At 49.0% G+C, this 14,680-nt stretch overlaps 1 protein-coding gene across 1 annotated transcript in view; it reads right to left on the reverse strand.

Annotated features, from left to right (window-relative positions):
* The window catches only part of LOC127580536 (histone-lysine N-methyltransferase SUV39H2-like), a 37,453-nt gene that overhangs the window by 10,845 nt on the left and 11,928 nt on the right, over positions 1–14,680 (reverse strand). Inside the window, 2 exon segments of the mRNA XM_052034124.1 lie at positions 4,440–4,586; positions 13,310–13,978. Of these exon segments, the coding sequence (XP_051890084.1) occupies positions 4,440–4,586; positions 13,310–13,978 (816 nt within the window).

Consider the following 14,680-nt stretch of genomic DNA (forward strand, 5'->3'; position numbering starts at 1 on the left):
CTTGCCCCCTATCAGCCCCGGCCTGGATACCGTACAGGTCTTGCTGCAATTGGATGTGGACACTTCATTATCTGAGGTGTCAGAAATTAATCTTGAGAATTAAGACCAGCAAAGGCAATTGCCTGGTGCCTGTGTCCACCATCTTCACAGCAGATCAAGACCCTGCACAGTCCCTCTACCGATCGAAACCCCAAACTGAGATCCTAGCACCTGCTCCGTCAGAAACCAGCTCCTGAGCTGATTCTTCCAATGGTCTCCTGGCCAGACACCCACTCTCCATCCACTGTATCCTTCATCTCACCACTGGTCACAACTTGCCTCTTACTGGTTCCCCAGTTCTCCAATAACGCAAAGCCCCAAACCCTGTCCCCATGTTTAGATCCAATCTGTCTCCTCCTCCACTAAACCATGGGTCTACCACCACACCATCTCACCAAGCAACCCACACTCCAGCCACCTACTACAGCTGACCTCGGCTTCAGTATTCCTTCCAGTAATCTTGGTCTGCTCCTCCAACGCTACTTCGTCTCAAAACCCAAACCATGGTTTATTCTCATACAGTCTGAGTCATACTGCACAGAAACAGGCCCTTCGGCCCATCACATCCATGCCGACATCTTTTACCCATCTACTGATCCCATTTGCCCCCATTAGGACTATATCCTTCTATACCTTGCCTATTTAAGCGTCTGTCTAAATGTCTCTTAAACACAGTGACTGTAAGACATCTTTATTAGTCACATGTACATCAAAACACACAGTGAAATGCATCTTTTTGCGTAGAGTGTTCTGGGGGCAGCCCGCAAGTGTCGCCACACTTCTGGCACCAACATAGCACGCCCACAACTTCCTAACCCGTACGTCTTTGGAATGTGGGAGGAAACCGGAGCACCCGGAGGAAACCCACGCAGACACGGGAGAACATACAAACTCCTTACAGACAGCGGCCGGAATTGAACCTGGGTCGCTGGCGCTGTAATAGCGTCACGCTAACCGCTGCACTACCGTGCCGGCCTGTATTTGATTCCACCACCTCCCCTGGCAGTGAGTTATAGATATCAACCCCTCTCTGTGTGAAATAAAACCTACCCCTCAGATCCCCTTTAAAACTCCTCCCTCTCACCTTAAACCTGTGTCCTCTTGTTTTTGATACCCCTTCCATGGGGGAAAAAAAAGTTTTTGACTGTCTTTTCTATCTATCCCTCTCATAATCTTATAAACTTCTGTCAGGTCTCTCTCAGCCTCTGCCGCTCCAGGGAAAACAAGCCCGGCCTGTCCAATCTCTCCCCATAACTAAAGCCTCCAATGCAGGCAACATCCTGGTGAACCTCCCCTCTCCAGTGCAGTCACATCCTTCCTATAGCGTGGTGACCAGAACTGCACACAGTTCTCCAAGTACGGCCTTGAGTCAGCTCTCGTCCCTACTCACACCCCTCTGTACAGCCCTCTTGGCCTTTTTTCTTGTTAAACAATGTAAACAGATACTGGGTTGACGACGGAGCCTTAAACTGAAGGGTTACATCTCCCTGATCAGAACCTGTTGGTAAATTTCCACACCGCTGTGTTGTACAACTATGAGTAGTCCGTACCCACCTCCCTGCAGCCCTCCACCACCCATTTTCATCCCCCTCCCCTTTCTGGTTCCATCCGCCCACCTACTCACTCACTTCACCCGCCGGATCCCTTCCCCCAACCGGTTCCAGCCACACCACCTCCCCCCAATGGTTCCCGTTACCACCTTCCTTACTTCAGCACCGGGAGCCCTTTGTGTTCCAACTTATCTCCCTCCGGCCTCCACCTTCACCCTCCCCTCCTCCACAGACCACCCCTCACCCACTGGCCCCCATCTCACCCCTCCCCTCTTTATACCGGCCACCTCCCCAACGCAGGGTCTCAACCCGAAATGTCAACCACTCCTTCCCCGCCGGATGCTGCTTGACCCACTGAGTTCCTCCAACAGTTTTTGGTTAATAAAATTTGTTTGAAACCAGTTACCTCCTCACCTTCAACAGAGGGGCCCAGATTTACAATATGCCAATCGATGGGGAGGGAGGAAAAACACGAGACTGCAGATGCTGGAATCTGGATCATCACACAATCTGCTGAAGGAACTCAGCGGGTCGAGCAGCATCTGTGGGGGGGGGAGGAATTGTCGATGTTTCGGGTCGAAACCCTGCATCAGGACTGGGCGAGGTAGGATAACACAGCACAGAAACAGGCCCTTCGGCCCAACTCACCCATGCTGACCATGGTGCCCACCAAGCTAGTCCCATCTGCCTGCGTTTGGCCCACATCCCTCTAAACCTTTCCTATCCATGTACCCGCCCAAGGGTCTTTTCCATGTTATTTTACCTGCCTCAACCACTTCCTCTGGCAGCTCATTCCATATATTGACCACTCTCTGCATGAAGAGATTGCGTCTTAGGTTCCTTTTAAATCTTTCACCTCTTACCTTAAACCTATACCCGCTAATTCTTAGTTCCCTTTCCCTGGGGAAAAGACTGTGCGCATTCACCCTATCTATGCCTCTCATGATTTTATACACCTCCATTAGGTCACCCCTCAATCTCCCACGTTCTAAGGAGTAAAGTGCCCAACCTCTCCCTACAATTCAGGCCCTCGAATCCTGGCAGCACCCTCATAAATCTTCTCCGCACTCTTTCCAGTTTAAGACGTCTTTCTTATAACAGGGCGACCAAAACCGTACACAGTTCTCCAGGTACGGCCTCACCAACAGGTGTCGGAAGGTATGTACCTGGCAGGCTCAACACCAACTAAAGACACTTGTCACCTTGGCAACACTGGCCTCGCCCCCATCAGATATTCCCTCTGTCCTGTCCATGTCTCTGCCAACTTCTCTGCAACTTCTCTCCAATGTTTTCTCACTTTCCCAGTTCTGAAACGTTAACCGTCTCCCTCTCCACAGATGCTGCCTGACCTGCTGAGTATTTCTGGCATTTCCTGTTTTTTAGCGATCAAATCCTATCCAGATCACAGGCTGGATCCACTTTTAAAGAGCGCTGCACTTCAAAGTAACGGCACATTCTTGAATGTAACAAGCAAAATTCCAGGGATCAGAAATTTTCAGGGAGTTACCTTGAAAGCCCCCTATGAATTTGCCTCCACCACCCTATCAGGCAACGCATTCCAGGCATCCACCCCTCTCTCAGTAAAAAACCTACCCCTCACGTCTATTCTGAACCTACCCCCCTCACCTTAAATGCATGCCCTCTGGTATTGGATCGCTCAATAATGGGAACAAGATATTGCTTGTCCACCCTGTCTATACCCCTCATCATTTTATACACTTCCAACAGACCACCCCTCAGCCTCTGCCGCTCCAGAGAAAAGAGCCCAAGTTTGTCCAACCTCGACTGATAGCACATGCCCTCTAATCCAGGCAGCATCCGCGTAAACCACCTCTGCACCCTCTCTAGAGCCTCGACATCCTTGTTTGTGAATGCTGCTTATCTGATGCTCTGTGCCTGTGATGTCTGCCGCAAGTAAGTTTTTCATTGCACCTGTGCACACATGGACTTGTGCATCTGAGAATGAACTCGCGTTTGACTCTGACTTTAGTACAAGATGAATTCCTGACCTCACAATCTACCTCGTTATGGCCTTGCACCTTATTGTCTGCCTGCACTGCACTTTCTCTGTAACTGTAACACTTTATGCTGCATTCTGTTATTGTTTTCCCTGGTACTACCTCAATACACTGTGTAATGAATTGATCTGTGTGAACAGTGCAAGACAAGTTTTTCACCGTACCTCGGTACATGTGACAATAATAAACCAATTTACCAATTTGGCCCCTCTGCCATTCAGTAAGATACTACCTGATCATTTCCCTGCACTAACCCCATATTCCCAAACTCCCTTAACATGCAAAAATCTATCACTTGACTATAATCAGTAACTGAGCCTCCACAATCTCTGGGGCACAGAGTTCCAAAGGTTTGCTATCGTCTATCCCCTCTGGTCCTGAATGGCAGTCCTTTATTCTGAGACTGTGACTTCTGGCTCTCAACATACCAGCCAGGGGACACATCCACCCTGCACCTACCCTGACAGGGCCCATAAGAATTTTGTATGTTTCAGTGATGTCACTTCTCACTGTTGTCGAGTGTGCAGGCACAGTCTGCTCTATCTCTTCCCCTCGGACAAACCTGCCATCCCAGGAAACAATCTGGTGAACCTCTGTCACAAGACGTCCTTAGGTAGGGAGACCAGACCTGCGTACTATAGTCCAGGCATGGTCCTCCCAGAATAATTGGAGTGTATAATTCTGTACATTTCCACTCCCATGCTCAGATCCTTTTGTAATCAAGGCCAAAGTACCGGTAATCTTTCTCACTGCCTTGTACCAAATAAAAGGAAGTTATACCATTCTTTAGGACACTTCTTTAGAAGATTTCATGTTCTTTTAGAGCACTTACGCTGTGATTCACAAAGTGCGAAATATTTCCAAATCTTGCAGCATCCACAGTGTACTCATCCTCCACATAGTCCAGGTCGAACAGATAGGTGATGCCCTTACTGTCGTAGAATCGCCCTCGCCTCTCTGCCTCCTCGCTGGTGATTACCTTCCAACAGAGAGAGTGTAAGTCGGCAGGCGCAGTGTGTTGGAACAGGCGTGAAGTCCAGTACAGCACCAATTCCCTCCCCCCACTGGATCAACCCCAAGTCATCATTAAGCAGAGCCAGCAGCAGCAGAGCCACACAGCAGGTAGTGCTGCTGCCTCACACAGCAGCAGAGACCCAGGTTCAATCCTGCCCTCCGGCGCTGTCTGTGTGGAGTTTGCACGTTCTCCCCGTGTCTGCCTGGGTTTCCCCCAGGTGCTCCGGTTTCCTCCCACATCCCAACAACATGCGTGTTGGTAGGTTAGTTGGCCACTATAACTTGTCCCTGGTGTGTAGGTGAGGGGTAAAATCTGGAGGGAATAGATGGGAATGTGGGGAGAATAAAACGGGATCAGTGTAGAATTAGTGCGAATGGAAGGTCGATGGTCAGGATGAACTTGATGGGCCGAAGAGCCTGTTTCCGTGCTGTAAGTCTCGAAGACTCTATTGCGGCTCACACTTGGTTTTAGGTGGACAATCATTTATCTCTCGTATCACAGAGAGGTGAGATAAACGTTGTATCTGCAGGGCACTTAGAACTAAACACCACGGCAAGACACTGGTCTAAAACAGACGGCAGTGAGCAGGACAATGACAGCTCAGGGTGAAACTTGCCATGTGTCCCTTGTGACAGGGCCTTTGATACCACCAGGTACAATAAAAACACACAGAACAGCCACATTAATATGCAAATGAATGCTGAATTAAAATTAACTAACAAGCAAGTTGCTTGTTATTACTGACAGACAATGCAAACCTGGGCATTGTTCATTTACCTCAGCCTCATCATTAATTTTAGATTTTATCAAACCTAGAAATAAAATGAAAATATAACTTTTATAGTCAAACCAGGGTAGGACTTTCACAGTGAACGGTAGGGCCCTGAGGAGTGTTGCAGAACAGAGAGACCTGGGAGCACAAGTTGTCTGAAAGTGGCATCGCAGGTAGACAGGGTGGTGAAGAAGGCTTTTTGGCACACTGGCCGTCATTAGTTACGTCGCAGTTGTACAAGACACCGGTGAGGCCACATTCGGAGTATGGTGCACAGTTTTGGGCATCCTGCTACAGGAAGGATGCCATTAAGCTGGAAAGAGTGCAGAAAAGGTGTATGAGGATGTTGCCAGGACTCGAGGGATTGGGTTATAGACAGAGGTTGGTCAGGCTTGGAGATTGAGAAGTGACCTTATAGGTGTATAACATCATTAGGGCCGCTGACAGGGGCAGACAGTCTTTTTCCCAAGGTTGGGGACTCAAGAACTAGGTTTAAGGTGAGAGGGGAGAGATTTAATAGGAACCTGAGGGGCAACTTTCTCCACAGAGGGTGGTCAGTATATGGAATGAGCTGCCAGAGGAAGTGGGTGAGGTGAACTTTTAAAAGATAATTGGACAGGTACATGGATAGGAATGGATAGAGGGATATAGGCCAAATGTGGTCAAATGGGACTGGGTTAGACAGACATCTTGGCCAGCATGGATGAGTTGGGCTGAAGGGCCTGTATGACTCTGTGACTAACTGCCTGATGGGAGATGTTTTCTCCTTTTGTGCCAAAAACCTCTACAATTTTGTGAATCCAAATTCTTAGAATTCTACATTCAGCTGCAGGAATGAAAAGCCATGCCTTCTGGTTCACCAAGGAGGAGAAACGTGCACCGAATGACAGCCCTCAGAGGTGGCTTGCCTCCCTTCCTGCCACTTGCAAGCTCAGGTTTGACTTGAGCACATTATCCACAGGACCAGACACCCATCATTAATTCAGGATTCACTGGGACAGCTCAAGTTCATGCTTGGCAGTCAACTGTTCCCTGAAATCAGACATGGGTGACAACTGCCAGCCTTGTCTGACATACCATTATTGTCCACCCGAAGCTTGGAGAACAGTCAAGAGTCAACCACCTTGGTGGAGGATTTTGGTGGGGGGGGGGGGTCACACCAGGCAAGGACACAGATTTCCTTCCCTGGATGACAGCAATAAATCTGGTGGGTTTTTAACAACCGCTTTTTAGCTCCGAGATCACCACTACTGAAGGCACCTTTGTGCTTCAGACAACTTAGTGACTTCACATCTACAGATCACTAGCCCGGGTATCTGGGTTATTGGTCCAGTAGCTCATCCATTGTGCGTTCATACCCCTGGATGCATGTGGGACTGTTTGAGAAAGGACATGGAATTCTCTTGGTGTCCTGCTCAAAGCCTTCCTTCAGCGAACTCCAAGGGAAGGCTGAGAAACAGCACAAGCCTGTTGCTCCAGCAAAACCATTCTGGCCTCCAACTATTCCACCCCCCCCACCACCGACCCCCTTCTCTCCTCCATTCACTTGATGTTGTGGTTGCACGAGGTGGCGGCGGAAGTCTTCAACTGGGATGGAAGGGGATGTGTGGGTTTACAGTTAGAAACACGGCCAACCCTGTCTTCATCCGCTGAACAAGATGCCGCAGGAACTCAACGGGTCAGGCAGCATCTGTGGAGGAAGATGGACTGTCGACGTTCCAGGCCGAGACCTTCTATCTCGAGGGGAGATAAGCGGTATAGAGAGCAAGGGGTGGAACCAGAGCTGGCAGGCAATAGGTGGATCCAGGTGAGGAGGGGCCATCTTCAAGAGGTGCTGCCTCAAGAAGGCGGCATCCATCACTGAGGACCCTCACCACCCGGGACAAGCCCTCTTCTCGTTACTACCATCAGGGAGGAGGTACAGGAGCCTGAAGACCCACACTCAATGATTCAGGAACAGCTTCTTCCCCTCCGCCATCAGATTTCTGAACGGTCCATGAACCCATGAACACCACCTCGTTATTTCTTTTTGTTTGCACTCTATTTATATTTGTAATTTTATGTCTTTGCACTGCACTGCAGCCACAAATCAACAAATTTAACATCATACGTCAGTGATGATAAACTTGATTCTGACAGGCAGATGGAGGAGGGGAGGGGAGGGTGGTGATAGCGACAGAGGCTGGGAGGTGAGAGGTGGGGGTGACACAGGGCTGCAGATGGTGGGATCTGACAGGAGGGGAAGGTGGGGCATGGAACCAAATGGGGGAGGTGGGGAGGGCAGATGGGAACAGTGGGGGGGGAGGGGACCCAGTGGGAGGGGTGTGTGGGGGGTGGGGAAAGGAACAGGGCGATGGGGGTGGGGGGGAGGGTGTGGGAGGAACTGGGGAGATCAGGAGGAGAGAGGAAAGGGACAGAGGGGGAGTGGGTTACCTGAAGCTGGGGAATTCAGAGTTCATGTCGCCGGGTTGTAGACTGCCCAGGGGGAATACGAGGGGCTGTTCCTGGAGTTTGCGTGCGGCCCCACCCCGGCAGTGGAGGAGGCCGAGGACAGACAGGTTGGTGTGGGAACGGGGAGGGGAATTAGTCCCAGGTCCCATTGCTCATTGGGTGAAAAATACTTTTCCGCAAGTCCTTCCTAATCCTCCCACACACATCGCGTCAAACGCACAACCCGTCACTGTCGTCTCCCACAGAAAATGCCGGAATACTCAGGCAAGTCAGGCCAGGGAAAAGGAACGGAGTCAATGTCTCAGACCAAGTTGTCCTGATGACGGGTCTTCAACATGAAACGTTGACTGTTCCTTTTCTCTGACCTGCTAAGTGTTCACAGGTGCAGTCTGACCTGCTGAGCGTTTCCAGCACTTTCTGGTTTCATTTTAGATTCCCAGTGTCCGCAGGTTTTTTTAATTTTCAGTTAGTTATTCACTCCTTTGCAGAGAGGAAGAGGTCCTTCCTGTTTACCTTATCTCACGCAATGAGAAAGCTATGTAACAGCTTGTGGCATTCAAACACAATATTTACTATTTGATAAGGAGCCGTTTGTTGTCCCACTATCATCTCACTCTCGGATGAACTGGGCTCGTTATAAATACATTTCCACTGTATTTTCATTTACTGCATTAAAAAGAGCCATCAATCATCTTCTAGCAACGTCCTACCCCGGTAAGATAATCCACGGACTTGGTTTAGCTCCAGCTTTTGGACCGAGGCCAAACACAATGTGTGCGAGACAGTTTGGATCCGCCAGCACAGAAGTTCAGTGCTTGCAAACAAGAGCAAAGACATCTTACTCCAATGATCTGTCCATGGCGAGATCCCACATTGTGTACATGTCTGACCCCCTCTACATAACAGAGGATATACCTGTGATAGATGGAGTGTGGTTGTTTGATCCCTGGGTTGGGAGCTTTGCTCTTTGAGGAGAGATTACGGAGACTAGGTCAAGAGTCTCAAAGATTTCAAAGAGCAAGAGGGAAGATGCTTGCCTTGGCTGGAGTATCTGGAACCAAGAGTCACAACCTCAAAAGTGAGGGTCGGCCATCCAGGACACGTGGAACAGACGTTTTCTTCTCCCAGTGGTGGTGAATCTTTGGAATTCTCCACCCAGGAGGGGTGTGGGTGCTCAGTCACTGAGTATATTCAAGATGGATATCCAGAGATTTTTGGATGTTAAGGGATAGGGGGGCGTAAATGCAGGAAAGTGGTGCTGAGGTAAAAGATCATCCATGATGTTACTGAACAGCAGAGCATCCTGAAGGGTCAAATAGCCTGCTCCTGTTTCTATTCTTTAAACCCCGTTGCTACTTCGAATCAGTACTCCCCATTAACCTGCATCACCTGGGAACTCTGCACCTCTCTGGGCTAAACACTGGCCCCAATTTAAGAATATAGCCACAGCCTCAAGCTTACGACAAACTGTACACACTTATCATCCATACCAGACTGTGCAAGTGATGTCTTCACACACTATCCATCAAGTCAAAGCAGCAATATTGGGACAGGTCACCAAAAGCTTGGTCACTAGGGCAGCACAATGGTGTAGCAGGTAGAGCGGCTGCATCACAGCTCCTGGGTCCCAGGTTTGATCCTGACCTCCGGTGCTGCCTGTGTGGAGTTTGCACGTTCTCCCCGTGGCTTTCCTCCGGGTGCTCCGGTTTCCTCCCACACCCCAGAGATGTCGGTTAATTGGACGCTGTAAATTACCCTTCTAGTCTGGGGGGCCAAGTAGAAGCTAGGGGGAGGTGATGGACATGTGGGAGGGAGCAAGTTGTCAGGGTTCAGGGAGATAAGGAGAATGGGACCATCGGGAGCGCCGGGCCCAAACGATGGGAATCTGGGAGAACAGGTTACAGGTAACCTGCGAATTACAGCCATTCAGGTAACTGAAATTCACCCTCACGGAATTCACATCACCACCCAAAAATCTGAGGCACAGAATAAAATTCACTCTCACGGAATCTGTGTGAAATAAAAGTAAATAAATCGACACAAATTTTGTTTTTGCAACTCAGGTTTCTTGACACATGCACAGGTATGACAGAAAATCGTGACACAGACCGTTTTCTGGGAACACAATCCCCCCCCCCCCCATAACGCAGGGGTTGCCTGTGCAGGGAAAATTAGTGAGTAGACTTGCCGTGAGCTGGCATAGGCACAATGGGCTGAATGGCCTACAGTATTGTTAATAGTGTAGGTTAAGGGTTCTATTTTAAATGGGGTGTTAATAGACGAAGGGGAGGAGAGTTGAGAGGTTCAGGGAGCATGGGTAAGGAACACGGATTTCCTTCTCTGAAACCACTTGGAGTCTTAAGTAGAATCGATGAGTTTACCATTGCTCATCATTACTGATAACAAACACAAATATATTTAATTAATTGATTTAAACTCCCCAGTTGCCACGGCTGGATTCGAACTTGGAATGCCCAGATCAACTGTGCAGAGCCCTGGACACAAGTCCAGTAATTTAACCATTCACCAGCCTTCCAAACGTCTAATGAAAGGTCATCGAGTTGAAACATTAATCTGCTTCTCCCTCCACAGACACTGCCTGACCTGCTGAGTGTCTCCAGCGCCTTGTTTTTATTTCAGATTTCCAGCATCTGCAGTTTTTTGCTTTTAAATTTAAATTTTATTTACAGCGTGGTAACAGGCCCTTCTGGCCCAAAGAGTCCGCGCCGCCCATTTTAAACCCAAATTAACTTACCCGTACATCTTTGCAATGTGGGAGGAAACCGGAGCACCCGGAGGAAACCCACACAGACACGGGAGAACGTACAAACTCCTTACAGACAGCGACGGGAATCGAATCCCGGTCGCTGGCGCTGTAATAGCGTCGCGCTAACCGCTACACTACCGTGCCGCCCCTTTTTTTTGGATCACTATTCTACGAATGACGCAGTAATTGTATTCATTTATTAACTTGTAATTAAGCCACACGTTTAAGGCAGCATTACAGACAAAGGGGTGGACACTAAGCCACATCTCATGATGCCCAAAACTTTGGTCAAGTTGCCATGACAACACCCATGGGCCACAGATCCCAGCCATCGTGTTTCCACATCACCATCCTGCCCCCGTCTCCACTTTTGCACTTCCCACACTCGGCTCCGTCTTCCCTCGCGTTTTGCTTGCCGGCTACCACCTCTCACCCGCAAAACTCTGTCTCCCAACTCCTCCCCTCCCTCCCCTGCCCGTCATCCTTCACCCCTCCACAGTCCACCAATCACCTCTGGCCCACCACTCCCCCTCCCCGCTTTACACCGGCCATCTCCCCTCTCCACCCTCAGTCCTGATGCAGGGACTTGATCCGAAATGTCGACGATTCCTGCTTCTCCTTCCCCACAATTGCTACTCGACCCGTTGAGTTTGTCCAGCAGAATGTTTGTTTCTTAACATCCGCGGGCATTTGTCCTCTCCTCCAATCCCCAGGATTGCACCCCACCCCCCCTCCCACACCGGTCCTGATACTGGCTGGAGATTAACTACATGTGCAGAGTGCTTCTAGCAGTGTGCTTAACACATTTCCCAACCACCCAGCCTCCTGCCCTGCTACACACCCAGCATCCTACACTGTCAGGAGTCGCTGAAAGGAATATCAGAGTACCCTCCCCACCACCACAAGTATTACAGGAGGCGCTGCCTCAAGAAGGCAACAGCCACCATCAAAGATCCCCACCATCCGGGCCATGCCATCTTCTCACAGCTCCCATCGGGCAGGAGGTACAGAAGCCCGAAGTCCCACACCACCAGGTTCAGGAACAGCTACTTCCCTTCGACCATTCGGTTCTTGGACCAACCGGCACAACCCTAATCACTACCTCAGTATAACAGCACATTGGATTATAATAGTTTTTTTTAAAGTTCTAATTGTGTTCTTTCTTGTAAAAATTGTGCATAATTTATATTTAATTTCTGTTCTTGTGAATGCTGCTTATCTGATGCTGTGCCTGTGATGCTGCTGCAGTAAGATTTTCATTGCACCTGTGCACACATGGACTTGTGCATCTGACAAACTCAACTTTGACTTTAGTACTCCAATTGCTGCATGTCATATTTCCATACAACACAGTAGGCCATTCGACCCATCAAGTCAATGCTGGCTCACAAAGCAACACACTCCCCACTAATTTTTCCTGTTACTCAGTCTCCCCACATCCCCATTAACTCCCCCCAGATTCTACCCCTCACCTACACACTAGGCACTACTTACAGCAGCCTATTAACCAACCAACCAGCATGTCCTTGGGATGGGGGAGGAAACCGGAGCATCCGGAAGAAACCCACACGGTCACAGGGGGAACGTGCAAACTCCACACGGACAGCGCCCGAGGTCAGGAAGAACCCGGGTCTCTGGAGCTGTGAGGCAGCAGCTCTACCTGCTGAGCCACTCAGCTCCAGCCACAATATTCCAAGATCAATGAGCCAAGAAAAAATGATGAAACCTAAAAGAATCTGACCAATCACCTCCCAAAAATAACGCCCTTCCAATCCTAGCAGAACAAACACCAACTGGCTTAACTGGAATAGCCAGTCCAGGTGGAGATTGACATCAGGACAGCCCAGAGACATCCCACATCGACGCCACGGCCAAGAAAGCTCATCAGCACCTCTGCTTCCTCAGGAGGCTAAAGAAATTTTTCGTGTTCCCTTTGCCACCAACTTTTATCGATGCACCATAGAAAGCATCCTATCTGGATGCCTCACTGCTTGGTACGGCAACTGCTCTGCCCGGGACCGCAAGAAACTGCAGAGAGTTGTGGACACAGCCCAGCACGTCACGGACACCAGCCTCCCCTCCATGGACTCGCTGCCTCGGTAAAGCAGCCAGCATAATCAAAGACCCCACCCATGCCAGACATTCTCTCTTCTCCCCCCTCCCATCGGGCAGAAGATACAAAAGCCTGGCAGCACGGACTACCAGGCTCAAAGACAGTTTCTATCCCATTGTTATAAGACTATTGAACGGTCCCTAGTACAATAAAATGGACTCTTGACCTCACAATCTATCTCGTTATGACCTTGCACCTTATTGTCTGCCTGCACTGCACTTTCTTTGTAGCTGTTACACTTTGTTCTGCATTCTGTTATTGTTTTACCCTGTACTACCTCAATGCACTGTGTAATGAATTGATCTGTATGAACGGTATACAGGACAAATTTTTCCACTGTTCCTCTGCACAAATGACAATAATAAACCAGTTCCAATTCCAGAGCCCTTCCCAGTCAATGAACTATTTCTCCAGTCAAGGCACTGTGGTAACATAGGGAAAAAAGGGGCAATGTGTGCACAGCAAGATCTCACAAACAGTTTTTAACATAACAGACCAGTTTCCTTGAGCAGAGACCCTGGAATTTAGCACTCGAACGGCATGTTCTTCAAGGTAACTTCTGCCACACAGTAAACACCACCTACCTCTCCGACGTATTCCATAACAAAACTATTCTTCTTGATCTTTTGGAGGGTTTTAATGCCCCAGCCTCTTCCATCTGAAGTTCGGAAGATGCAGAGGTCGTACAGTGTGCCTTTCTGGACCACCCTGTTCGGACACTGAAAGCTACAACTACAGCAAGAGTTACATTCAAAGATGGGTTTGCCCGGGGCGATCTTCAGCTGTCGCTCTGCATTGTAAGCAAACTGGGCACCAGCTTCCTCAGGACAACACTTATCCTCTAAGCAGTTCAAGCATTCACAACCCACCAGAGGGTCCCTGTTGAGGTTTATTCCATGTGAGGGCTTGTACTGATTGATGTAGTGGAAGTCCAGTGGCGGGGGCTCAAAATCCACCTCATTTTCCACTAGGATCTTCCCTTGATGATTCTTCTTCCTGTTGAGTTCTTCCTCCCATCGTTTGAGCGCCAGCCTTTGCTTTGACTTCTTGGTTACATATTCTGTAAATGCAGATTTGTAATCTTTGCAGTTGTTCAACTTTAGCTTTTTTGCCATTTTCACTTTTTCCAAGAACTTCCTCTGGTCTTCCTTGAGCTGCTTGATCAGCCCAATGCAGCGGAGGTGCCTCCTTGGCTCCCATGTATTTGTGCATTCTGGCCAGCCCTTCCACTTCACAAGGTAGTACTCCTTACCCTAAAGCAGAGGCAGAAAAATAAACACCTCTCAGTCATGCACGCTTTTGTTATTTCCTCCAATTTTACAAGACCTTGAGCCTGTTCTGTCATTCATTCAGACCATGTGCCTTGTCCACTTTCACACCCCAATTCCCACATCCTCCAGTTTCCTCAAGGGTCCAACTATCGACCAATTGACCAACCAGCCACCGGGCTCCGAAGTCGAGAATGCCAAAGACTTACATTCAGAAATTTGTACACCTCAGTTAGTAAATGGCCAAAACAACCCGTTAATCCCGAGACCGTGCCCCATGGATTTGGACCTTGCCTCTTAAGCATCTACTCTTTTGATCTCTACCTGAATTTTGTGTCTCATTGAGATCAGCACTCATAGCATGGAATAGCATACAGCACGGAAACAGGCCATTCAGCCCAACTGGTCCATACCAACCAAGGCCCACTTAAGCTCGTCCCATTTGCCCGGGTTTGGCCCATATCCATCTAAACCTTTCCTATCCATGTACTTATTCAAATGTCTTCTAAATGTTATTATTGTACCTGCCTCAACCACTTCCTCTGGCAGCTCGTTCCATATACTCACCACCCTCTGCGTGAAGAAGTTGCCCCTCAGCTCCCCTTTAAATCTTTCCCCTCTCACCTTAAACCTACACCCACTAGTTTTTGGTTCCTTTTCCCTGGGAAAAAGACATAACATAACAAC

Source organism: Pristis pectinata, chromosome 19, assembly GCF_009764475.1.
Source record: "Pristis pectinata isolate sPriPec2 chromosome 19, sPriPec2.1.pri, whole genome shotgun sequence".
Lineage (NCBI taxonomy): Eukaryota > Metazoa > Chordata > Chondrichthyes > Rhinopristiformes > Pristidae > Pristis > Pristis pectinata.